We start from the raw sequence: 27,795 nt of genomic DNA, 5'->3' as shown, positions 1-27,795 counted from the left end.
TCTCGTTTGGTGAGCGATATCTTTTCTTCTATTTTCCTGGAGCTTATGCTACCAATGGTAGCAAACCATCTGCGCAAACCATTTATGCAGTCATTGCATTTGATCCGAGCCTTGCGGTACTCCACTGTCGAATAACAATATCTTATTTTGAAAGTAACTCATTATAACATTTATCAAATAATGAGGAGTGCGTATTTCGTGTAGAGCTTTGATTATATTTGCTCACTTTGCGCACTTCGCACTATAACCTACTTCTCTTGGTGCGTTAAAAGGGGAAGACTTTTTTATAAAGTAGTATTGTCTCTTTGATAATCCGCAGGCTTTTTGGATTGGTTACTCCAAGTTAGTGCTTTCGTACACTTAACCAATCGTATCGAGTATGCACAGTCGTCGATATGATGAAGATTCCACTTTCCACTGTGAAAAGCGTTCTATACTTTTCTGAAGTTTTTTGCGTCCGAAACTATGTTGGTATAATTCTGATTTATCTTAGTTGGCGGTACCTCTTCAACTAGGTAACTGCGAGAATGATTTCCGTAAGAGCATTCCAGCAGAAAGTGCATGGTCAGAATTGAGTTGTGATTCTTAACCGGGATTTGTTGTTCATTTATTTTGTTGTTTGTGGAATTTGTTGTTCATTAGAGAAGACATCACGTAACTGCCGCGAAGAAAACCACCTTTTGGAACTTCCTGTGTAATTATTCGAGTTTTGAAAAAACAGCAGCGGGAAGTAAATTACCTTTGTTGTTGTTATAACGGTTATCAATCCCCGTTAGGATGGTAAGGGTTATCTGTGTTGTCGTCGACGTCATCTAATGGGAGGTCCAGGAAACGTTCTGTTTCGACGGGGTCGGACCAATGGGAAAAGGGTGTTAGATGGGTGGGGTTGGTAGAGCATGCAAAGAGGCTCGTTGCATGCAGGACATACATTGGGTATGTCACGGTCTATTATGGATAAATAGGAGTTTAACCTGCTAAAATATCCAGAACGAAGTTGCGATGGGTAGTGGTTTGACTCAAAGAATGCCATACACGGGAAGGGAGTCGGTGAAGGTGTTTATGGCTCCACTGTGAATACCGGTCAGTACCTGTCGAAAGTCAGTTGCGTCCGAAGTCCGGTCGGCATACTATACGACGTCGTCGACGTAGTCAAGGAAAGACCTTTTGATGCTCCTAGGAGGCGGTTCCGCTCCAAGCAAATGGCTGCAAGGGTGATTTCTACGAAAACATCCCAACAGGAACTGCTTGGATAGGAGTTCATTATGCTCCTTAACTGGGAGCATAAGCGTCTCACTATGAAGGTGTTCGATGGAAGACATCAAAAGGCATCCCGTCGTGGTCCGGAGTGCAGTATTTTGGCAGGTCTGAGTTTTCTCATCTGCGTATCACTGCATTCAGGCGACCATATTGGTGCTGCGTAGTTGAGAACCGGCCGGCTGATTGCCTTATATGTTGCCAACATCGTTTCTTTGTCTTTTCCCCATGTGCTGCCGGCTAGCGACTTAAGGATTTTGTTGCAGCTCTGTACCTTGGCGATAATCGCAGTCGTATGGGGAGTGAAGAAGCATAGCCTATCAAAGGTTACACCTAAAATCTTTAGGTTATTGACAGTCGGAATTTTGACGCCATCGACTGCAATATTAAGTTCAAGTCTATACTCCTTCGTCCAGTTCGTAAACATGATCGCTGGGGATACGGTGGGGGAAAGCGTGAGGTTCAGTGCAGTGAGGAAACGAGAAAGGTCGGAGAGGTAGTTGTTTAGTTTCGAACACATGCCATCGATTCCACCTTTCGGAATACTCGGTATAATTATTTTTAACTTAAAAATTTGGCCTCGAAATAGAACGAATGATTGAAGACCGCTCAGGAATGCTTAGTTTATTCTGTATTTCCTAATAGCCAGTGTGATTGACTGGGTCAGAAGTGTTTGATAAGTCCAACGTTACTAGGATTGTCCTTTCACAGAGTTTTTCCGTAGAGGACACAAGTTGTCTGAACGTTTATGACTGGACGGAAAACATGTTGGTGATTAGCCAGGTACTAATGGTTAACAAAGTTCAGCAAAAACACGGCTTCAAGCATCTTCTTACTTCTTCTTCCTCTTTCTTCTTCCGTTGCTTAGGCAACTCTGTCTGAATATGTAGCTAACCTCTACCGAAGGGATCGGCTTTGTAATTTTATCTAACTTAAGCTATGACATTTTGAAAATGTCAGTAAAATTTACTGTTTTATTTGTTGAGTATCATATAAAGACTGAAAATAAGGGAAGCTAAAGAATTATACTAATAATTTTGGTAAACATCAGCCGTTTTCAACCAAATCAAATTGAAGCATCAAATACCGATCTGTTACCTAAAAAATTGAACTTACATAGTACATATATTAAATTAAATATATTATTTTATATTTGAAATTGCAATTATGTGAGTGAAATGTTTGCCCACTTCATGCTCTGACACGAAAAATTTTCCGCTCAATTCAATTTTAAGCCCGAAAGCACATACAAACTAGCAGCAAACTACTAAAAACCAGCTTAACGGTTAAATGTGCATGTGAAAAGTACCATATATAAAGTACCGTTTGAGCTTCGCTCATGCGAGCGAACGCAGAAAACACAATTTGCACCAACTGTCACCATAATGTGGCCTTTAACGCCATTATACAAATGTGTTGATTAAATTTGTGAGCGCACAAAAGCAAAAAGCGCTGAAGAAACGGCAAACGGGCTACGGCATTCGAAATCTTCAGAGCTGGAGTTCAGCTTGCGAGGCATAAAAGGAAGCCACACACACACACACCACTGAAATATTTGGTTGCAACGAAAACCCAAAAACCGAAACAAAAGCAAAGTACTCTGTACAAACAGGCTGAACACAGGCAGCGGTGTGGCAACTATTATGCATGTGTGGCACATTAAAACATGCATACACACACACACATTCACACATTCGAAAACACTTCGCAATGCAAAAGTTCGCACACGTAAATTGTTATGAGATTGTAGCCGGCGTTGTTGTTGTTTGTTTTGGCGCTTTGTACTTGCAACTGCAACATCGCGCAAATAGCATTGTGAATGGAATGGCAAGCGCTACATAAGCTTTTAAGCCCAACCAACCACCCGCTCCGCCGACTGGCAGGCTGCCTGACTGGCTTAGCGGCTGGCGGTGTCTGGATCAGTTTGGCTTTTCCGCGCCACACTTGCCACGTAACAATGCAACACTTGCAGCAAAACACCGTGTGGGCTACAATGAAATTTATGTTAACGGTAATATAGTTGATGGCGGCTGCAACGTACGCGCTGCGTGCGGTGCGGAATAGAAATGAGCGCTTAGATTTGTTGCAGCGGTAGGAACTTAATACGGTTCATGTTGTACCTGCTGTGGCGCGCTTAGATGGACGTGCGTTTGGTTGCGTGCATATTTAAGGTTTTAATTGCAATTGCGTACTTCAGAGTTTGGACCACTACAAAGTAAACATCAACATAATAATCAACTTCGTATTTCGGGCATGAATATTTGTTTGTTTGATTGTTACTTCTGAACTATAGAACCACTTGTGTGTAAATGTACACCATCACACAGTAATGTTCATGGACACACTTTACAGCTGAATATTAGCCGGTTCCAGTTCCGGAATTTGGCAGAAAACTTGACTTCGTGGCAAATAAACGATTACTTAAAAGAGAGCAAGGTAGCGAAAATAATTCCTCAAGCACATCGATTAGATATGTCTACTTACTTAGTATTTAATATTAAGCGCTTTAGAAAGCGGTATTCCGGAAATTTGATTTAATTTTTAATTCAGAAATATTTTGGTGTTGAGTTGCCAACTATTGGAAAATTGTAAACCAAAGTAGTAAAGAGATATTGTGTTAATTTTTAGAAATTTTATTTTGAAAAATATTAAATAAATCTTTAATTTGAAAAAAAAAAAAATTAACTATCGTTTTTTGTGATTTTTAACTCGTCTGAAACCGTACTACAATAAATATTTAGAGATGGTATCAGAACTGGAAAATACAGTGTGGCTCAAAACTAATCCTCCTATCAGAAGATGCTATAAATTTTGCAATTGACCTCAAATGTCAGTTCTGTTTTGACATGTGTGTAGTAAACACATGCGAAATACACACAATGCCACAACCGATATGCTGAAGGATGCATTTCCCGGGCGCCTAATCTCCCGTTTTGGCGATATGCACTGGCCAGCAAGATCGTCTGATTTGACCGTTCCATCCTTCTTTTTGTGAGGCTTTTTGAAGTGGCGGGTTTATGTCAATAAGCCTCAGACTCTTGCAGCTCTTAAAGACAATATTCGAATGTGAGGACTCATCGCCGGAAGTTCTGGCCAAAGTGATGGAGAATGCCATAAAAAGAGCTCAAACGACAATCAACTGTGGCGGCGGCCATTTACATTATATCATATTTTCGACTTGATGTAAAAAAATTTAAAAGACCAAATAAAAATAATCCACTAGCAGAATCAAAGTTTTTAATTTTTTAAAAAGGTTTTTCATTTTCCAAAAAACATCGGACAGTAATTTTTGCGCCACGTGTTATATAGATATATTTATACTTTGAACAGAGTATGCAATGTCGGTGATCCTACAAAGTAAATATATAAATAGTCGAATAATTAAAGTTTTGAGATATCGGTCTGAAATCGCCCACGTCCTTTTCTTTGGAACCGCCTATGTGAGACAACTAAAGCACATATGTAGCTGCCATATAAACTAAACGATCAGAATGAAGGGCTTATGTAAACACTCGTTCGTTGGACGAGGTATCTTCGGCAAATCAGCGAAGGATTGTTGTTCAAAACCATGCCGCGATTTCCTAAGATATTGTTTTCAGCATATATGCCATAGCATATATGTAGCTGCCTTTCAAACTTGACAACCAAATGCGAATAGGGATCTTCTTCTACCTTTTTGCCATAAAAAATTTGCTTGTGAAGGTTGTCTTGTTTTAATTGAAAAGACTTTTTAAACTGCTACTACTACTTTTTGTTAGTTTTTTTCGAATAATATTGGAGTGTACACCATTTTTTGATCCCTGAAGAATTGGTTACACCGCTTTTTAAAGATGATATTTTCAATTCTATATATTATACAGCTGTGGGCAAAAAATAGTAAGACTTTTTGATTTAAAGTTCAGAATGTTGGTAAAGGCCTTCGGTGATAATTGTTTATTGCGATCAAGTGTTTTTGTTTGGTATAGAAAGTTTAAAGAGGGTCGAGAACACATTGACGATGAATTACATCCAGGACGGCCTTTAACATCAACTGATGATCAACCCGTCAAAAAAATATAGAAATTTATTTATTTATTTATTTGTTTATAATAATTCATATAACAAAAAAGAGTTTTATTATATAAATACATAAACGCAGCACTGGCTACGAGGCCTTCAGCCGTCTTGTAATTATAACTAGGTGAAAAATTCTATTTGCTAAGGGTTAGTAAAGACGTAAGTTGCTTAAATATGTTTTAACAAATCGTTGGTTTTTAAGAATCTATATACAATCATAACGTTCTTTCTGAAGGTTCACTTAATCGTTTTATGATATCAATGTTGCCAGAGTTGTGGGCTGTTGAGTGAAGCATCGGACAGAGTGTGAGTAGGTGTTTGATAGAAGCGGTGTCATAGCAAAAGGGGCAAATGGATGGGCATTTACCCGATAGTGAGTGGGCGTGTGTTATGATAGTGTGTCCAATCCTTAATCGAGTATATGTAATATAGAAATTATTGCTTGAGAATCAATGATTAATAGTCAGAGATCTTGCTGGCATCGTTGGATGTCGGAAGTTTCAGTGAAACCCATTTAGCACGTATGTTCGGGCCTGAGAAAAGTGAAAGCACGATTGGTTCCAAAATCACTAAAATTTTTTCGAAGATATCATGAAATATATTATTACTGACGATGAGTTTTGGATCTATGCTAACGTGCCGGAAAGAGACGACCAATCGCCCGAACATCGTATAAAAGGTGAGCCGAAACGAAATAGTTGATAACTGTCATCTGACAAACGCTTGACAGCTTCATCTGGCAGCTACCAATTCACATTCACTTGACAAATGCCAACCATTATTCCGACAGATGCCAGTTTTATGTGATATTTTTATTATAAAAAGTAGAGGGTTTTTATTAGTTTTTCCCTCTAGAGTTTGAGAAAATATTTTTAGCATTAATTAGTTCTTTCACTTCGGCCAATTGTATACTTCTTCAAATTATAATATCTGAGTATCCAGTACAGTAATTAAATAATAGGTGATCTGTTTTCCTTCACCGCTCCACTCTATGGGCTTTTAAAATTTTTCTAGTCAAATTTGGTTCAGCGATGAGGCCCAATGGGCTTCTGGCTCAATGGGTATGTAAATAAGCAAAATTGCCACATTCGGGACAAATAACAACATAAAGTTGAATTTCTTGTAATTTCATTCAGAAAAAACAACGGTTTAGTGTGGTTTGTGAACCATTGGAATAATCGGTCCGTCTATGCGATCGTTAATACGCCATGAATACTGACTATTTATTGTATTAAGTTGAAGCTCGTGATCTCGGCGACATTTGTTTTCAAAAAGACGACGTCACTTCCCACACAATGCATCAATCAATGGATTTATTGAGAGAACACTTCGGTGAGCAGTTAATTTCACGTTTTGAGCCAGCCGATTGACTAGCAATATGATATGATATCACACCGGTAGACTCTTTCCGGTGATGATATGTAAAGTCTAAAGTCCATGTGGACAATAACGCTTCGATTCAGGTCTTGGCACAATAACCACGCGTGTCATTCAGTTACCAGACGAAATGCTCGAACGAGTCATCAAAAATTGGACTCAAATAATGAACCAGCTGAGACGTAGCCGCGACCAATATTTGAAAGAGATAATCTTTAAAAAATAATTGCGAAGGAATGTTCTTTCGAATGATAATAAAGATTCCCCATTAAATTTGAAGTTTCTGTGTTTTTTCTTAAAGAAAGAGAACCTCGAAATGGAATTTCAAATTAAAATCAATTCATATAGAAAAGGTTATTTCACATATGAGAATATAATTACTCCATAATATTGTGTAAGTGAGACCCAAGTTATTTAATTGGATGCATATATAATATGACTATGAAAGAAAGGGAAATAATAAGAAAAAAATTATGCTAAATTCTCCTGTAAAATAATTTATCGTATAAATTTTGATTTTATAGCAATTTCGCAGAATTTTTATGCTACGTAAATAGTAATTGCAGCTCACATATTACCAATCCAAGGAATTGAGAAAATTTCCATCATTTGTTGTACACCATTTTACGCTAGAATTTTCCGAAAGTTGCTCCAAGTATTTCCGATGAATTTTCAAACTGCTTCAACTTTTTAAGGCAAAGCATTTTTTCTACAATATCCCCAAATTGCCATTTAAGAATGTCTGCTGCAGAGGCTTACCATGAAATACATTAATTGCATCAGCTTCAGCTTGCCACTCACGCATAAGCTGCGAAACAAATGCGGCCTGGCGCTGGAAGCATGCATAAGTATTTGCTTCTAAATCTAACCGATTCGAATGCCATGGAAAGCTCATCAGCTCAACATGACGTATGAGTGACATTTAATGAAATGCACATAAATTAACGGGAATGTGACAACAACAACAACAACAACAACACCGACAACAATGAGCCAGCGCTGAGGCAATAACAAAAATATGAACTGAGCTTTGAGTAATCACAGGCGAATGCGGGCAATAAGCAATAGCTGAAAATAAACGAAAATGTTGCACAAAGAGCATGCAAAAGAAGAGCAAAAAAGTGGAGATAAAATACAAATATTCACAGAAGTAATTTCTGTATTTTGCTATTACACAGTTTGTTTGTTTGCCTAAGCGTTTGCGCTGCGCTCCAAGCGCTACTGCAAGAAATTCCACTTGAGCAAACAAATTGCATTTCGAAATTGCAAGCCAAATGACACAAGTCGCAAACAGCGTTGCGGAGCAAAGAGCGCCACAGCGACAGATTGCCGGGGCGTGCACTGCGCGTGGAGCGCAGATGAACAGATGAGCGGATGAGAGGATGAGCAGCGTGCAATAGTTGAGCAAACAAACAGCAGTTGAGCGGAAATGGCAATACCAACACCAATTCCGACTGCTATCAAACGCCTGCAGCACCACCGAATGCCACTCCGCCAGCGCTGGTGTGTATTGGTGTTCTGGCAACATCATCAACCCGGCCATGCAGTCAGCGTCATTTGACTTTGCTACATTAACTTTGATTTATTTCGTGTTTGCTGTACACTCTCGTCTTTCCGAGAATGCGCAAATCTCTTTGGCTCTACGTAGTGCCAGCGGCGTGTTTGGTTTTGCAACTGCGGTGGCGTATGCAACTGCCGATTATTCACAATTTTTGGCAGCACCGAACTTATGAGCGTCGTTGTCGTTGTTCGTACATACATTAACATTAGCACAAATGGTTGGCTCATTCTTGAGAAATATTTACTTTATTTATTTCTGGTTTATGCTCAAGTAAAGCAAGAATTTAAAATATATTACAAGTCATCGCTAAATAATATATTTATGGTACCAAATTCGTTTTTACGTTCAAAGAGAGTTTTTACGTTATAAAGAGTTATATAAAGTTTGAAGATCGAAAAAAGCGAGATTTCCAAAATTTTTTCCGAGAAAACTTTAAAATGTTTCACAAAAAAAAATCGATAATTTTTTAAAATTTGCGTGTAATTTCGAAAATATTCACCGGAACGATATGCTTTTTTTGTGTGCATTCTTAACTATATGTACATTAAGAAAATAAAATTTAAAAAATTGATTTGATGAAAATTCTAACTGTATATAACCTCTCAAAATGTCACACATATTGATTAGCACAAATGGCTTAGAGTCAGACATAAAGAACAGTTTACTCGAGAAAATACTTTTTCCACATGTCAATTTCTAAAAGAGAATTCTTCGATTTTTACTATGCTTGAATTGATATTGAACAAAAAAGTGCGATAATGCAACATCAACATCCCAATGCAGAATGGGTATTCGTGATCATTTTGCCACATTTTAACTAATATCGGGATGCAACCACCGCATTCGCCTGATTTACTTTCGTGTAACTTCTGGCTATTCAGCAAATTGACATGACCACTCCGAAGACACCGTTTTGAGTCAATTGAGGATATAATAGCTGAATCGAAGAAGGCTCTGATGGCCATGGCCATGACTGGAAAATTCGTTGGCATATGTGTATTGCAGCGGGAGGGGATTACTTTGAAGAAGATGAAATGGACAAAATTCACTTTTTAATTTGATCACACTAATGTGTAGTATGTTTTTGGTACTAAACTCGATTACACTCTCAAAGAGTGCTATTGTAAGAGTTTATATATTGTTAGAAGGTAAAAAAACGCGAAGTTTTCACAATTTTTTTGAGAAGACATTTAAATTTTTTATACAAAAATGTGTAAAAATATGTACATATGTATATTAAGGTATCTTTTAAATGTATTTTAAGACTGATTTTAAGACAAGAAAATATTTGTTTGGAAAGGAACTGCAGCTGATCTCCGGGAGCTCCTCTCAAAACAGACGTTTTACGGTGACCACTATATCTCTGAACTGGGTCTTCTGAAATTGAAAAAAAACCAAACAGATTTCGTTAAAGTAGTGTTTAATCCAGTAATTTATCGAAGAAATAAGCAAAACATATTTTTTTGACATAAAGGCCGTTTCTCAAAAAAAAAAAAAATAATTTCGGCTTTAAATTGTTTATGAAAAAAAGTATTCATCGGTTCGAAAAAATGTTCGTTTAATTACTGAAAAATATATTTAAGATGGTCGTGTTAATAATGGGTTGTTAAAAAAGTCTTGCGGTATCTTTATTGAATTTTGTTTTCTTTTTATTGAAATTGAAAAGAATTTTTGATGACTCATGCCCAGCTCTTGACCGATGCTACGGTTGCTACTATGCCGGTCTCTTTCGACCAATTCAGCGATTTTATCGCAATTTTCGACGGCAGGCCTTCCGGAGCGCGGCGCATCTTCGACCACCTCTACACCAGAACGAAAACGTTGAAACCATCGTTGTGCGGTGGAAATGGAAACTGTATCGGGTCCATAAACTGCACAAATTTTATTGGCGGCTTGAGATGCATTTTTGCCTTTATCGTAGTAGTACTGTAAAATATGCCGTATTTTCTCTTTATTTTGCTCCATGTTTGCGACGCTATAACTCACGAACGACTTAAAAGAAACGGCAATCAATCAAACGAGTTAGCGCGTGAAATGAGCTTTCCAAAAAGGTATAGCATGACCCGATGCGACGAATAAAACTAGAACTACGCGCTTTCAGCGCCAACTAGCGAAAATACCGCAAGACTTTTTTGACAACAACAATTATTTGAGACTAATCAATTTAGCCGTCTTCAAGTAATGTTAGTCACCGAATGCGATCACACCATTTTGGGGAAAACGCGTTAAGGCACTCTCCTTTCCAAATTTGCTTGTAACTTTGAAAATATTTATCGGAACGATATGAAATTTTTTGTGCGTATTCTTAAAATGGTGGCCACAAAAAACATAGCCATTTGTTTTCTTTAAAATATTTCTAATTACCTCAGTATCAATATCGCCTGTTTTTAATTAGTCTAGTTCCCTTAAAACAGCTTTCTTAGGCTAATTTTTTCAAGCAGAGCATAGAATTCAGATCAAATTTGCTTAGTAGACACACACTTTAAGGGAAACGTTTTGATTTCAAAAGATGCTTAAACATGCATCATCTCGATATTTGGTTTATTTGAACCCAAAATGATCGAGACCGATACAAATTTCCACCCAGCCTTGCATACGGAATATTATGAGCTTCTTTCTTCCTAAGGACAGTTACCGCCTATATATTATATATAGAAATGGACGAGATGATAAAATGTTCCCCAGCTTTCATTACGGTACCTCTTATACAATCACCCATCATATGGAGCAAAGTCAGCCGGATGTGCGAAAATCCTGATAGTTATTATGTGGGGGCTGGGTAAAGATTCCGCCCAATTTTATTCAAGTTAAGCGCACGGATTTACTGTTATGAATAAAACACACTTTCTGATTTTCATATTGGCCGATATATGCGGTACAAAGTCACCCGGAAGTTCGAAAATGTTTATATTAGGTATATGGGAACTAAGGGAATTAATGGCCCGATTCAGCAACTTTTTGACGTAATTGTATATTATTATCAAATATTTATATTTTCGCTGTATTTCAATAAATTATCCATTATTATTTGGCGCTTGGGTTCTTGAAAAGTTGTAGTTCGATTTCGAATGAAATACAACTTGTATTTTAGCAAAGTTTAACTGAATACATTGTTGTTGTTTCGTACATTGGAAAGTGAATTAGATTAACGGAAGTTAAAATTGTGTTTTTTGTAAAATAGGGCTGCTTTGTACATTGTAATGTACCAATGCTAGGATAATTCCAGGTAGGTTCGTAGATATGGATGCTCACCTAAATGTGGGTGGCGTCATACCCATTTCTCAGATTTTTACCCTGGCTTCGTAGAGTCTTTTTCTATCGTCTTCTGTATCTGACTAGCAACATGTTGAGAGAGAAAAAAACGCTATTTAAAATTAAAATTGTATAAATATCTTTATTTAAAAAATAGAATAAAATCAAAACTTTATTTAAAACGTTCGATATGGTCGGCACAATGATTCATGGTCGGAAAAAATCTAAAATTGAAAAGTTTTCAAAATGACGTTCTGTAAAAAAGCTGAATTTTATCCAATAGTTCCGTTTTTGCCCTAAGAAACATCCGATTTTCTAGCAGATCGTGCCTCAATGTTTGAAAATATATATACAGAATATGCAAGCGGTTAGTAATCGGATAATTTGTTTCCGTTAAACCGAGGAAGCTATTTCGGAAAGTATGTTTGGTTTAAGTTTTAAAGGATTACATAGGTTTCCTTGGGTAAAAACAACATATTTTTAACAATTTTTTTCGTATAAAAAATGAAATATTTTCTGAAATTTTTGGAAAAAAGTATTTTAAACACATCCATTACGATGCCATTTTCGGTGACCTTTCAGAAAAATGTTGGCTCGTTGGCAGGATAACTCCTTACAGTATCGTCTAAAGTAAAAAAAATACCTGTTTTAGTTAAAACCTTTACTTAGAGCTTGGAAGAAAGAAAAAAACTGAAAATACATATTTTGCAGACATTTAAAAAAAAAATTAAATTTCGAGCCATTTTTTTTTCAAATTTTTGTAAGCGAATCCTTCGTTCAAGTCTTTAATAATTATATATGAAAGACCTGTGTAAAATGTCATGAAGATCGGTTGAGTAGTTTTCGAGAAATCTTGCCGACTTCAAAAACACAGTTTCGAAAAAAATCATAACGAACTCTTAGTAGTTCCAAAATAATTTTTGGTTGCAGCCAATTTTCATACTTCCCTACCTGTTACTATCTATTTTCAGTATATTTCACTGCTGAATAAATACCTGCAGCTGCATACTGTAAAATAAATATTTCTGAGACAAGCATTTCAAATCAAATAAACTTCTTACTAAGCACACACTCGCATTGTTTGCCAACAATGTATCAATTCATTGCATTCTATTTGCATTTACGATACTGTTTCAACATGACTTAGAGAGTTTGCTCAAAAATGTGAAGCTATGAGACTGCCTAATGCTAATTTTTTTCAACACACGCACACAAAGAGTGTGTGTGTGGCGTATGCGGAAAGCCAGTAGTGTGGCCTTGCTTTCAACATTGCACAGATAAAATATTTATGTTTTCATAAGAGCTGTCACTAGTACAAAATCGCTATTAGCAGTGGCTGAAGCAGGAGGCTACATAAGAACTAACACATTTTGAAGACTTGCTATAGAAAGCGAGTGACTTTATGTGAGTGTGTGAGTATAAATGTGTGTGTCTGTGGCAATCACTTCGGCCAACTTGCGAACTTTTAGTGATGGCTACTGCTACTGCAGGCACACAGGTGTTCGGTGCACACATATGCATATATTGGACACATACATATACATATATATATAAATATATATATATATATATATATGTGTGTGTGTTTAAATGTTATGCAATATTTGCTTGCAAGCGAATTTTTGTATTGCAAGCGATTTGCCACGGCCTTTGCAGAAGCATTTTTGAGTTTTACAAAACAAGTTTCATTTCATACTTTGCAACATCAACCACAACCGAGAAGCCACGAATCACACATGTACACTAAACCACTCAGCTGTTTGCTGGGCGGGACAGAAAAGACTGTAAGAGTGTTGGCAAGGTCCAATGGAACTTTTTACACTAAATGCTTTCATAGCAAAGTCTCTAAAGTAAATATCAGTCACTATAAGCACACATACACACACATACATATATGCATGCTTGCCGCTACTCTCACATGCATATTAGTTGCGAATCGGGCATGTTGCTCCACATTTCCATTTGGGCGCGTACATACAAATATTTCAGCTTGCTTGGCTTAGTGGCAACATTGGTATGTGGCTGGCGCTGTTGTGTTGCTTTACCGCTGTCACTTTTTCGCCAAAGTTTCGTACAAAGATTTTACGTGTCAGCGTTAAGTTTTTATGTTTATTTGCTTTCGGCAGCGGGCGAATGTGTCTAACTGCTATTCTTGTCAGCGCTTAAGTGCTTCATAGCATACTTGTATGCGCCAACACAAATACAGAAGCACTAAGATGTATTAGGGTGGGGCCTTACGTAATAAATAGAGTGTGATTAAAAAACGAACTTAATTTGAAATTTTTCTGGATTATTCTAATATATGCAAATGTCGGCTATAGGTATTAGTGGGGCTGAATTTCAGATAATGTTTGAACTTTCGTAAAAAACGCAATTAAAATATGTAATATAAATTTTTTCGTAGTTATTTATTAAAACTACAGGAATACGGGAAAAAATAGAAAAGTTGCGAAATAAGGAACTGATAAAGTGGGGGGTCTCAAAAAATTGCCGAGCATTGTGGTTATGGTACCCTCAACCTTCCTAGCAACCTAAAACCCAAAAGAAAAAATATTAAACTGGAATAACTGGTTCTGGTTCTGGTTCTACAGAACAGTTGAAAAAATTTCACAAAATGGCGATTGCTGGAAAAAACATTTTTTTATAAAATTTTATAAATTTTTTGTATAAAATTTTTTTATAAAATTTTTTTAATTTTATTTAATAAAAAAATAAAAAAATAAAATTTGTATTTATTTTTTTTTTTGTGTTTTATTTTTTTAAATAAAATTTTTGGATTAACTTTTTATATACAATTTTTTAAATAAATTTTTTTTTTACAATTTTTTTACATAATTTTTTTTTACAATTTTTTAAATAATTTTTTTTTTCTATGTCGACTTATTTAAGAAATAATTAATTTGGATATATGGATAGTTTCATACTTAGACAAGTCTATAAAGAAGACTCTCTAAAAATTTTAGGTATATCGATCCAGTACGTACGTAGAACCTGAGAAGTCTCACATTTTTCGAAAAAAACACGCTGAATTATCGCGTTGTTGTTGTTGTCCCTGGCCAGATAAAAATACGGGTCCGTTCCGGTTACGTAGACGCGACACCCGTGAAAATGAGTAATGCCTCTTGTTCTATTAGTTCCGACCGAAAATTAATACATATTTTAAGCATCATCTTCAAAAGAAAGCCTTTTAATTCACTTATCTCCAAATTTGGATAAAAAATAAACAACTAACGGTGTGAGACTGAAAAATGTGTTTATTAAGTTTTTAATGATCACCCTAATAATAATATAAAATAACAACATGAACCGCCTTAATATTATATATGCATAAATTGAGTTGCCCACCACCTCCCTTACGCTGTCACTTCGCTTCTATTCTAATTCTTAGTTTTTATCCTGTTGGTGCGCCAGTGCGTATGCGCAATTTAAAGTATTTTAGTTAAATTTTTTATTACAGTACGTACACTTCTTGCATGCGCTTTAAAAATGTGCGCACATGTGTGCGTTTCAAAGGTCTTGTGACACCGCTGCTAGAATGTATGTCTATGCTTCATGTGAAATTGTTTTGTTGTTTGTGAAAAATGTTAAATAATTTTCAAATAGTTTCGAAACTGTTGCGGTTAATGTCAAAATTTTCGTGATATATATATATATTTATATTTATTTTTCATTTATGGTATTTATGGCAGTTTGCAGCTTGAAAGTGCAAAATAAAGTTTTCATATGTCAGTATGACATGAGAAAGAAAAATTTCGAAATTTTGTTTCTAACTGCTGCTTCTTATGTCCGGTTATTTTGTGGTTTCGGACGTAATATGTTGTGCAATAACTACAGTAGGTATGAATTGTATTAACTTGTTGAAACTGGAAGCAACTCGAAAAGTATTCATAAAGCACTGTTTACAAGCCAATTTTTCTTCCGCCTTTTGTCACAGGAAGCACTTTAAAGGGTTCCTTGAAGCTCTAAACAGAAGTTAAATATGATATTTTCTAGTAAAATATAGCCACGAAGATTAAACATTCTCAACGGTGTATCTCTGATCAACAATGAACAATCTTAAGTTAGCTTTTGACAAAACTTATTTTAGAAATGTGCTTTAATATTGACTAAAAGTTTTATATCGTCACGATCATGTCAGAAATCTCATTTTACTCCAGTTCATTCCTCTGCTAATATTGAAGACATGAATGTACGCCGAGTTTCCTGAGGATATCTTGCCAAATAAAATAGTGTTCCATACAAAAATTTCTGTTCAATCGGTCACTTTTTATTGCAGTTATATGAAATTGTTAACTGATATCGGCGGATTCGACAAATATGCAATTTTTTTGGGGGAGTAAGGGACGTGTACAAAATTTCAGATCGATATCACAAAAATTGAGCCGTACATATATACAGATAGACAGACAGGAGAGCAAATATGACAGGTCACTCTGTCACTTTAATTGTTTAAATGTATAGCTATATTTTTTGGGGTCTCCGAATTTTTCTCCTAGGTGTTACATACTTCACGACAAACTTAGCCTATTCAGCCTATATATGTATATTAGGAGTATTATATATATTGGCACAATCGTAATATTTTTCATATTTTGGTGATATGGTGATATGCCTATAAAAGGGTTTTTTGATGTGCCAATCGTTTCTTCATTTCACAAATTGACTGAAAATGGATGTATTAAGTTATATAAAGCGTAAATAGTCTATATATATCTGAGATATTAGTTTAGCACGCAAAGGTGTGGCTTAAATATCCATTAAAAGATCTAAGAAGTCACAGGTTTGGTAATTTCACCGCAACCGTCGTAAAAGTGTTTTAGTTATTCTCGCTCTTGCAGTTCGATATTTCATGCTTATGTGATATGCCATGTGATATGAGTGATATATACATATATATGTGTTTAGGTCTTCGAGAGACACCCTGGTCTTCAGGTTTTGTAAACAGTTACTCAATGTTATTTTTTAAGACCACAAACATGTTCCAACATCTGGGTTGCCTGTGCCAATACAAGTGGTCGACTACGTTGATTCCATGGACTGTCAATAGCGGCACAAGCCAATGGTTGAACAACAAAATAAATGAATATCCTTTCTATCGCATTAATTGTCTTTAAATTACTACATGCATTCACATTTCATGATTCGATATGGAGAAAAAATCACTTAGAGCTTCGTCAATGAAGTGACCGCAGTTCTCGATAAATTTTTTTCGATTTAGTGCCAGTTGATATATCTATTTGTAAGCGTATGTTAACTCTTAAGAATCACTTGCCACGAGAAATGCAAATCAGCTTCGGTACTCAAAATTGAGCGCACGCTTTTTCCGAAATACGCAATTTTACGCAGAAAGCGCCATTGCGGATACGTAACCTGAAAGTATCATTCATTGGTTCACAGCCGTTCGAGAATTAATTTTTGTGGATTTTACGAATTTATTATACTACATATATTAGAAGCTTACATCTATTTAATGTAAATGGATTTTCCTCTTATTTTCTGCTAATTATGGTTACCAAATATCAAAAATCACTTTTCATAAGTTTACAGGCGAAGGAAAAACGCTGTAATAGAACATACAACAAACATCATCAAAGAAACAAAATTTGAGTTTTGCTTATAAAATGGTTATATATTGGTTATATCTGACAGCGGAATCCTTTATGTAATTTAATGTAGTCATTCTTAAGCAATAAAACAATCAATTTAGATTTTTCGATGAAACGTTATTTTGCATTTTGGGTGACGATATGCTATTTACATTTGATATTTTGTATTTAGTATATATTTGATACTTGTTGCTAACTGCTTTAAAATATTGGTTATACCCCCAATGCGTATACATGTGTATGTGATAATTTTTGATAACGGAATATTCGCCCGAGTGCGTGCTCAACTTATGAAATGTCTGCTTTGCGTGCGCCAATGCAATTTTCCGTTAACTTACATAAATAGTGACAAAAAAATAGAAAACAATGAGCCGTTTCGTCGCTGCTGGCAATATTGTGGAGACATACAGCTGTTGTGATGTGCTTTTGTTGTTAATTTGGTCTTTTAGTTTTTTATTAGATAAAAGCAGCAGTTGGCAAACTTTTTCAAGCATTAAAATCACATTTTTCAAACTACTACAAAACTGCTACAAATCACGCGTGCAGGCTGTCAGCGGAATATCTTCTTTCACGCAAGTAAAGAACGGATGGTAAGTTTTAGGTTTCTTCACCAACGATGTACTGGTCGCAAACTGGTTTGAAGTACGTCAGGCTCATAAATTATGTTGAAAGTTGGTGTCTTAGCTAAAATCGACTTTAAGTTTCAGCATTTGAGTTTTATTTGTGGAGTCAGGATTCAAGATACCTCAGTGAAAAGTAAGGCTTTGAAAGCTTTATTCATAATTTTAGATTTATATCGCTATAACATTAATTTTGTATCTTTCTTGTACGATTTTTCGTTTAATGGTCGAGAAGGCGAAGAAAATATCGCCTCTTCTTATTCGCTAGGTTTAGTCCATGCAAATATACTCCTAATATTTTATGAATTATTTGGCTCTATTCAGCAGTCTGAAAATTTTTGATTAACACAAAAAGCACCCTGTATTGTTTATGGAATCTGAGGTTTTCTTAAGACTTTGATCTTTTAACGACTTCCAGAAATCAATAAAATTTCAAATTTATAGGATAATGGCAATAAATACTCACTCTCTTAATTTTTTGAGAAATATTTAGCGCCAGCAGCGGTCTGAAAGCCTTTTGATTAACATATAAGATACCCTGAACCATTTACTGATCGTTTTAGAATTTAGAGCTACTTCAAGCTTTAATCTTTTCACGACTTAAACAGTGAACAAAACTTCAGTTTTATAATATTATAATGTTGAAATGTTTATCTCTATACAGCAGTCTGCAAATCTTTAGACTAACGCAAATGGCACCCTGTGTCTTTTCTTTGATCTTTTCAGAATTTGAGCCTCTTCAGGGTTTGATCTTTTCACGACCTCCAGAAAATAACTGAACGCAAAATTTTGGCATTTTAATAAACGAAAAATATCTATGGTGTTTCGATAAAAACATAATCTTTATACTCTCGCAACAAAGTTGCTAAGGAGAGTATTATAGTTTTTTTCACATAACGGTTGTTTGTAAGTCCTAAAACTAAAAGAGTCAGATATAGGGTTAAATATACCAAAGTGATCAGAGTTGAAATCCGAATGTCTGTCTGTCCGTCCGTCCCCCTGTCCGTCCGTCCATGCAAGCTGTAACTTGAGTAAAAATTGAGATATCATGATGAAACTTGGTACACGTATTTCTCGGCTCCATAAGAAGTTTAAGTTCGAAGATGGGCAAAATCGGCACACTGCCACACCCACAAAATGGCGAAAACGGAAAACCTATATAGTGTCATAACTAAGCCATAAATAAAGATATTAAAGTGAAATTTGGCACAAAGGATCGCATTAGGGAGGGGCCCTACTAAGTTTTTTGTACATATCTCGGAAACTACTATAGCTATGTCAACCAAAGTCTACAGAGTCGTTTTCTTCAGGTATTTCCATATACAGTTCAAAAATGGAAGAAATCGGATAATAACCACGCCCAACTCCCATACAAAGGTTATGTTCAAAATCACTAAAAGTGCGTTAACCGACTAACAAAAAACGTCAGAAACACTAAATTTTACGGAAGAAATTGCAGAAGGCAGCTGCACCTAGGCTTTTTTTTTTTTAATTGAAAATGGGCATGGTGTCGCCCACTTATGAACCAAAAACCATATCTCAGGAGCTACTAATCCAATTAATTTTACAGCAAAATAAAAAAATTTGTAAATGACGGATAATGAAATCTCGATTATCACTTTATCATGCGAGAGTATAAAATGTTCGGTGACACCCGAACTTGGCTCTTCCTTACTTGTTAAATGAACAAAAATTACATTTTTTTTTAATTTTCACTAAGTAAGTTTTTTGACTAAGTGACTCAATAATTCATACTTTTTTCAATCATAATTTTTTGCTTGACGAAATCTCAGTGAAGCTCTTTCCTTGGCAAAAAATATATTTGTCATAGTTTAAGTATTTTTCTTTACTTTGTAGCACCCTGTAGTGGCAATATTTTTTGTGTTTACTTTTTACTTTAAATCCAAACTTCTCTGCGCTCTTGGAACAGCAGTTATGCACACGAAACACGCAGTACTTACATACTTACATGCGCCTTTGCTGTGCCATTAGCCCTCGAGCAGTCAAGCGGCAAAGATTAAGAGGCAAAATTTGGCAATGTCGGAAATAGTTTTGAGAGTCTTTTGCACGCTGCCAATGAACGATCGACTACGGCAACTATATAGGGCGTATATACATATATATATATATATATATATATATATGTACGTCTTTATGTGTATGCGTGCACGTGTCTTCAGCATAAGCCACTGCATTTATCTGGCTCTGTAGGTTGGGTGTGGCGAAATTTACGATTTGATAAATTTTACACTTAAACCTTCCCATAAGCGACAGCGCCGGCAAGCAGTGCCCCACAGCCGCAACTGAGCACTTGTCAGCGCACACAACAAAACACATATACGCCAACTTGCAGCGGGGCATATGTATTAAACACCATAGTCACTCAGAACAGAGCTTACGGGCTTTAAGGCATACTCACACACACACATACTGCCTCCTCAGCGTATACTACATAATGTATATGTATATGCACTTGTGTAGGTGTCGTTGAGCTCTGCTTGCATTTGTGCACGCCGTTCCACAAACGGTAAATCCAGCAAATAGCTCGATAAATGGTGTCAGCATTTGGTGTCGGCAAATAAAATTGAAAATTTCTGCATTTACGTCCAACTTTTTCGGCGCAATGAAGTGGCGCTGCTTTAAGGGCTTTGGCACTGTTATAAGCCCAAAATTATGCTAATATGCTTCGAAAGTGATCGAATTTCAACTACATTTAAGTGTTTATGGGTTTGCCAAGCACCGATTACTATTTCGAAACCATAAAAGTGCGCAACAAAAGTTATAAAGGGCGCATACAACAATCGAAGCTGGGCAGCTTTGTGAATTGCTTACTGGTTAGCAATAGGTTAGTAATTAAGGGAAAATAATAATTATTTCGAATTAATGATTCAGCAAAACCAAATAAGAATGCAAGTATATCAAAATTTGTAGAGAAGAATAGGAGGTTATGGTTAATAATAATTGTATACATGCTTTTTATACGCTGAACAGGGTATATTAAGTTTGTCACGAAGTTTGTGACACCCAGAAAGAAGCGTCGGAGACCATATAAAATATATATATAAATGATCAGTATGTTGAGCTGAGTCGATTTAGCTATATCCGTATGTCTGTCCGTCCATCTGTCTGTATATATACGAACTAGTCCCTCAGTTTTTAAGATATCGTTTCGAAATTTTGCAAACGTCATTTTGTCGTCAAGAAACTGCTAATTTGTCGGAACTGCCGATATTGGACCACTATAACATATAGCTGCCATACAAACTGAACGATCAGAATCAACTTCTTGTATGGAAAACTTTCACATTTGACGATATATCTTCACAAAATTTGGTGTGAGTTATTGTTCATAGAAATTATATTATATCGGAAAAAATTGTTCGGAACGGCTTACTATAGCATATAGCTGCCATACAAACCGAACGATTGGGATCAAGGGCTTGTATGGAAAACTTTCGCATTTGAAGTGGTATCTTCACGAAATTTGACATGGATTACTGCTTTAAGTAATAAAAAAATTTCCGAGAAAATTGTTCAGATCGGATTACTATAGCATATAGCTTCCATACAAACTGAACACATAGTTAGTAAAAGAAATGCAACTCTGAAGGGTATATTAGCTTCGGTGCAGCCGAAGTTACCTTTTTTCCTTGTTTTATTAGGATCTAATCCGGTTAGCCACAGATCCGATTGTGTTAAAAAATTTATTCTGGTTTAAAGAGCCGTCTCTGTTCATAGAAATTAATTTGGTGAAAAATACTTGCTCGTGACACAATACTAGAATTACCTACTAGAAAAATTTTGGAAAGGGAAAATAGTCACATGACATTATAATTATGGTTGATGGTTGTACTGTTGACGATAAGGAAACACTGAGTTCATCGAATATAATCTCCGAGCCATACCACTCTCAATTTTCATAGCGTTAAGTTCGAAAGCTCAACAAAAAAATACAAAGGTGGCTCCAAATAAGACTTCTGTTGTCTCTCTCTCTTTAAAGCATCGTATCAGCTTGATTGATCTATTACACAAGCAACCAAAACGACTATTAAATAGAATATTTTATTTACATTTTTAACCATAAATAATTCCGTCCTAATATAATACCTCTTAACATGATAAAAACCAGTAAATAATACTTTTCTGCTTTTCGATTTCTTTTTTTTCGTTTACACAGGGGTGGACCTGGCCTAAGATGGGGAGCGTGCTATTCACAGCTGTGTTCATAGCGTTACATTTTGCCACCGGCGGCCTGGCCAACCCAGATGCAAAACGTTTATACGACGATCTTTTAAGCAATTACAATCGTTTAATCAGGCCAGTGGGCAATAATTCCGATCGTTTAACGGTCAAAATGGGTCTACGGCTATCGCAGTTGATAGATGTGGTAAGTATATTCATTCGTTTTACTTTGTCCTGTGTCTATTTATATTTTTATATGTATGTGAAAGCAAAAGCGAGTTGTACATATTTCAAATATTTAATTCAAATGCCTAACATACCATGTGTATTTATATCAAAACTCTTTATGGTGTCAACTTCAAAAGGACATACAATTTAATATTGGTCGCGACTCACATTCTTCAGCGAAAAGTGAAAAAGTGTTTACATAACCAGTGACTGAAAATAAGATAATTGCTTAAACTCAAATAATATGTATATCGTCACCTGAAATGTAAAAGCACGTAACTTCACTTCTTGTAAGTTTAAAGGCGAAGGAAAAGCCGACTGGAGTTTTGGTTATAAAATGGTTATATATTGGTTATATCTGACAGCGGAAGCTGAACATTTCGAATTTTTCGATGATACGTTCTTTGCATTTTAGGTGCCAAAATATAGTATTAGCAACGAGATCCTTTATAAAACTCACACTTTACTTGTTTATTGGGAATTAAGTCTGCATATTACAAGGTGAGTTCCAAAGTAAACAGGACTTTTTGAATCTAGCGCTCCCTAGTGGCGCCATCTATACGTCGACTGGAATCTGCTATCTTTATCGATTGTCCAGTGATTTCATGACATTTCATCGATTGGAAGTGAAGTTATTGCGTTTTAAGTGTCAGTATGTTTGTGTTATCGGTGAGAAAATGAACTTAGCACAAAGAGCCAATATTAAATTTTGTTTTAAAACTGGTAAAACTTTTACCGAAATGTTTCAATTGATGAAACAAGTTTATGGCGATGATTGCCTATCCCGTAGCAGAGTGCACGAGTGGTTTCAACGTTTTCAAAGTGGTCGTGAGGACATAAATGACGATCAACATGTGGGCCAATCAAAATCCGTGATCACCGGAAATTCCATCGAAACTGTGCGTGAATTCATCAAAAATCAGCTGAAATCATCATTGCGATTCATGGAAATGGAATTGAACTTCTCCAAAACATGAATTTATCGCATTTTGACAAAATATTTGGGGTTACGAGAGGTGTGTGCACGGTTTGTTCCGTACAAATTCGACTGACGACCAAAATTTGCGCAAGAATCACAACATTCGAAGGACATCATTATTACCGATTATTTGACCAAGAATCACATTTTAACAATTAACCACTCCCCGTATTCACCATATATGGCACCGTGCGACTTCTTCCTTTTCGGAAAAATGCATTTGCTCATGAAAGGAAGGCGTAATGCAGACGTAGAGACCATTCAAAAGGCTTGCATTGGCATACCGGCGGCCATACCGGCCAACGAGCTAAAACACTCGTTCGACATGCTTTTGGACCGTGCAAAAAGCAGTATTGAAGCAAAAGGAGACTATTTTGAATAAAATAAGAAAATGATTTTTGCTGAAAAAAAAAGAATTATTCTGCTTTTTTTTAAAGTCCTGCTTATTTGGGCCTCAAATGGGATTTGTGAGAAGCTTAGAGCCATAATTTTTGTTCCTCGGCTTTTCAATTGCTTTCTACCGATGCCAAAGCAGCAATTTTGTCCAAGCTTTAATCTGGCTTCTAAATCTCCAGATTATTAAATTAATTTTGTTGTATACCGCTTCAGAAATATACTAAAGTTCTTAACTTTTTGAATTTATGCCTATCAACAGTGACGTAGTTCATCCGACGAGATGAATATTTGGGTGTAATCTTTCACCTCTTTCTTTCACTTCTTTCCGCCACATTGGGAGAGACTGCACTGCAACAATGTCACCATTTTTGCGCACACCAGCAGCATTGTATTTTAGACTAGAAAAAAAGTGGCTTTGCCGTTCAGATTAGCGGCAATATAACTTTTTCCCAACATTTTGATAAATAAGACTCACAACAGGGTATCATCGAAAACTCGTCTGGTATCGAACGGCTCAGAGCAGCTCTCTCCCAGATTTGATGAAGCCGGGAAGGTGCTCAACGTCGTTCTGCTACACCTTATGAATTTCACAGTTGTACTGTGAAAAAGAGAGGGTTGTCTCCAGCATTTGACTTATTGTGAAAAATTGAAACATTCATATTGCAGTCATTAGACGTGTATCATCAGAACATTCATTATAATTCGAAATAAACATTCTTTGGCCACATCTCTCAGAGGGTCCATCCGTTGAGTTCAATTTTCGATGACTCATTTGAGCTGAGAAGAAGTTTGAGCATTTCGACTGGTAAATAACTTTAGAACCTTACATATCCCTGGCACAGCAAAAGAGTAACAGTGTATCACACGATCTTGGTGGCCAATCGACCGGCTCAAAATATGAAATTATCTGCCTACTGAAGTGTCCTCTCAATAAATTCATAGATTGATGTGATGTGTGGGGAAGTGGCGCCGACTTGTTGGAACCAAAGGTCGCCCAGATCATCATGAGCCGTAATTGTAGGCATCAAATAGGCGGTTATGATCTCGCGATAACGGTCCTCGGACGGTTGCATTGTATCATTTTAAGAAATATGGACCAATGATTCTTCCATAGCCCACAATCCACACTAAACCGTTGTTTTGGAATGATAAGCGGCTCTCGAATCTCTTCAGTTTGGATTTTCGTCCCAAATGCGGCAATTTTGATTTTTTAGTATACCCATTAACCCATTAACCAGAAAAGGACTCATCGCTGTACAAAATTTGGACCTGAAAAACGTCAGATCTTCTTAGAAGCCTAAGAGGCTACAGAGCGAAACGATGTCGCTTGAGAAGGTCGAACGGCTTTGACTCCTGTATTTTGTATGCTTTCAATATAAAAATCTCGACGTAAATGCGTCACGCTTCGGTGTTCGTGTATATCGTGCTTCTGCTGCTATATTTTCTACACTGCAGGTCATCGTATTACATTCAATAATGAATGCTGGTCTCGAAATGTATGATGGTGTTGCGAATGAATAGTATGCTCAGTAGGCCGATTATATTGACAATAAGTTGACAGAATCGCACGAAACACATTACAGAACATTTACAGAACGTGAATTTTCGTAATGAAGTGGTACAATTTGTAATTCCCTTCATGATGAAATGCAAAACAATTCTGAATATACAATGTAATATTTCGCATAAGTGGTTTAGACAAAATATTAGTTTATAGCTTTCTTCTCTTCATATTCATAGACCTACTCTGTAGGTTCTTCAAAAAAGTATCATGTTATAAATGCATCGAGGTAAGCTGTAAGCTGTTGAGCCTTAATGGCTGAGGCTTTACAAAATTTTCTTAATCATATGCGGAATATATATACATGTATATACATATAGTAATATACATATATATATATATATGTATATTCCTATAAGAAATTTCATTTCTCGAAATTGAGAATCTTGCATATGTCAAACTGGATTTTGAAAGCGATTTAGCTCAGCCATTAGCAATAATCAATTATATAAATCAACTTACATTGTAACAATTACATAGTGTGTGCCTCTGAATGTCGTATGCGCCCGTATGATAAATGAAATGTGTGCGCGTCCAACTCTTAGTGTCACAGCTGATTGAATACTCACACAGTGAGGCTCCTCGAATGCATTCAGTCTCAGTTCGGTGCAGTTGGATTCCTTTCGTGGCTGACGAATTTCCACACTGTCGCAGACATGTACATTTATGCGAGTGTATGTGTGTGTAAGTGCAATCCGTATAGTGCGAATAATGCGATTTAGCTCATCTCCTGCCTTGCCTTTACGGCAGCAAAAGTGGATAAGGTTTCCAGCCAAGCAATAATTTTTGTTCAACCATTATTGCATCTTTCAACAGCAATCGTTGAATTGCCAACATTTTCCTCACGACTCTATCGTCAATTGATTTTTGCCGCCTTCGCAATTGATTGCTCAACTCAGGCTTCAACTGACCAGCTGCTGCGCCCTGTACAATTTTCTTGTTGCCGCTTCACAATTCCAATTTTCCTTTGCAATATATTTCTGTAGTTGTTGGTTTTTTTTTTTTGTTGCATTTTTCTATACAGCATTCGCACTGGTCAACGGCAAAGCTGCTGCCAACTGCATGTCGATGTGTGCATGTGAATGTGTGTGAGTATGTCTTCGATTGTCAGCTCTATTCCTCGTTTGATTTTGTCCAGCGTTGTTGGAAATTGTTATTGTGTGCGTTCAAAATGGCGCTAAGCGATTAGTGTGACTGCTGTTTGTCTGCTTCTGCTCGATTGAATCGAAATTTCCAATTCTCCTGTTCGTTTCATTTTTCTTCTGATTGATTTTGCTGCACTTCGTATGCGAAATATTTCAACTAAATTCGATTTTGTTTGCGTACATGTGTGAGTGTGTGTTGCAATTCATATACATGCATACACTCGTCTATCAGCTGTGATTGGATAGTATAGTCGTACATACATACATACATAACGCAAAATACGTAAAACTTGAATTAGGGAAATTTTCCTGAAAATTTTGTATTAAAAATTAGAAAAAATATATATAAAAGCACCGTTAAGAAGCATAATAGTCTTCGCAGATACAAAATATGTCATCAACGAATCTGATTTTTTGGGCACTATGATATTGTATGATAGCTATATGTTATAGTAGTATGATTTGAAGCTTGTAGCGCTGCTTTAGATAATAATCTATGCCAAAGTTCTTGAAGATAACTCGTGAAATAAAAAAGTTTTCCATAAAAAGGCTTGGGTTTGTTCGAACAGTCTGTATGACAGCTTTTTGTTATAGTGACCCGATTCGAACACTTTCTTCGTAGATTGTACCGCTGCCTAGGGATATAATTTAATTTGTGTAATATTTCGTGAAGACATTCTTCAAATAAACCAGTTTTCTACACAAGAACTTGAGTTTGATCGGTCGGTTTGTATGATTCCTATATGCTATCTTAGTCCGATATGAACAATTTCTTCAGTTATTGTACCGTTGCCCTGAGTAACAGTTCTTTACAAACTCAGTGACGATGTCTCGCCAATAAAAAAAGTTGTCCATTACTAGAGTATGATTTGGAACGTTCAGTTTGTATGGCAGGTATATGTTATAGTGGCATGATATCGGTGGTTCCCACAAGTGAGCAGATTTTTCAGTAGAAACGGATGTATGCAAAATTTGGATCGATATTTTAAGAACTGAGCGACTAATTTGATTATATGTAGACGGTCGGTCAGACGGACCTGATCTGTTCTGGAGTGAATTCAAAATCAGAAATTTAAAACCTACTTCTTAGTCCTAAATACTAAGGAAAGTGCTCAAGGACAATGATAGAAACTCTTTTGTTTGTGCCGCAATCTGAAAAGTGTTTTCAGTTGAGTTGTTTTTAGAACATCGTGCCTGATTCAGTTTGTGATATGAATGATAAATTGTAACTTGTGACTGTTTTCTATTATCTAACCTCAAAAAGTTTCTCACTGAAAATCATTTTTATTCCAATGAGGAGCTTACGATAAAAACTACTGATTAGTTTGAGGGTCTTGAAGAATCCAAATCGAACAGCTATTGAAATAATCAATTCCCGTTATGACGGAGGCATTCTGTCTTAAAATAAGTCATATTTTTCTTACATTAAACTAAAAAGTCACTCTCTATCATAATTCAAAGAACTTTTTTGGATAAGAGCATCAACGCTTACTATGTACCATATATCAGGGAATATAATAGCTCTGGTAAGGTCCTTGCATAAATATCCATCTCTAAATAACTGTTATGTTGATGAGA

At 36.2% G+C, this 27,795-nt stretch overlaps 1 protein-coding gene across 2 annotated transcripts in view; it reads left to right on the top strand.

The window, feature by feature from the left end:
- The window catches only part of LOC120777727 (acetylcholine receptor subunit alpha-like 1), a 292,174-nt gene that overhangs the window by 171,892 nt on the left and 92,487 nt on the right, over nucleotides 1–27,795 (top strand). The window contains exons 1-2 of one of the 2 annotated variants that reach the window (XM_040109225.1): nucleotides 17,248–17,288; nucleotides 21,972–22,113. In XM_040109225.1, coding sequence (XP_039965159.1) covers nucleotides 17,248–17,288; nucleotides 21,972–22,113 — 183 coding nt within the window. Of the gene's footprint in view, nucleotides 1–17,247; nucleotides 17,289–21,903; nucleotides 22,114–27,795 lie in introns of those variants that run through there. The other variant, XM_040109218.1, reaches the window with a different exon arrangement.

Source organism: Bactrocera tryoni, chromosome 1 (genome assembly GCF_016617805.1).
Source record: "Bactrocera tryoni isolate S06 chromosome 1, CSIRO_BtryS06_freeze2, whole genome shotgun sequence".
Lineage (NCBI taxonomy): Eukaryota > Metazoa > Arthropoda > Insecta > Diptera > Tephritidae > Bactrocera > Bactrocera tryoni.
This window is presented reverse-complemented; position numbering and strand designations above follow the sequence as displayed.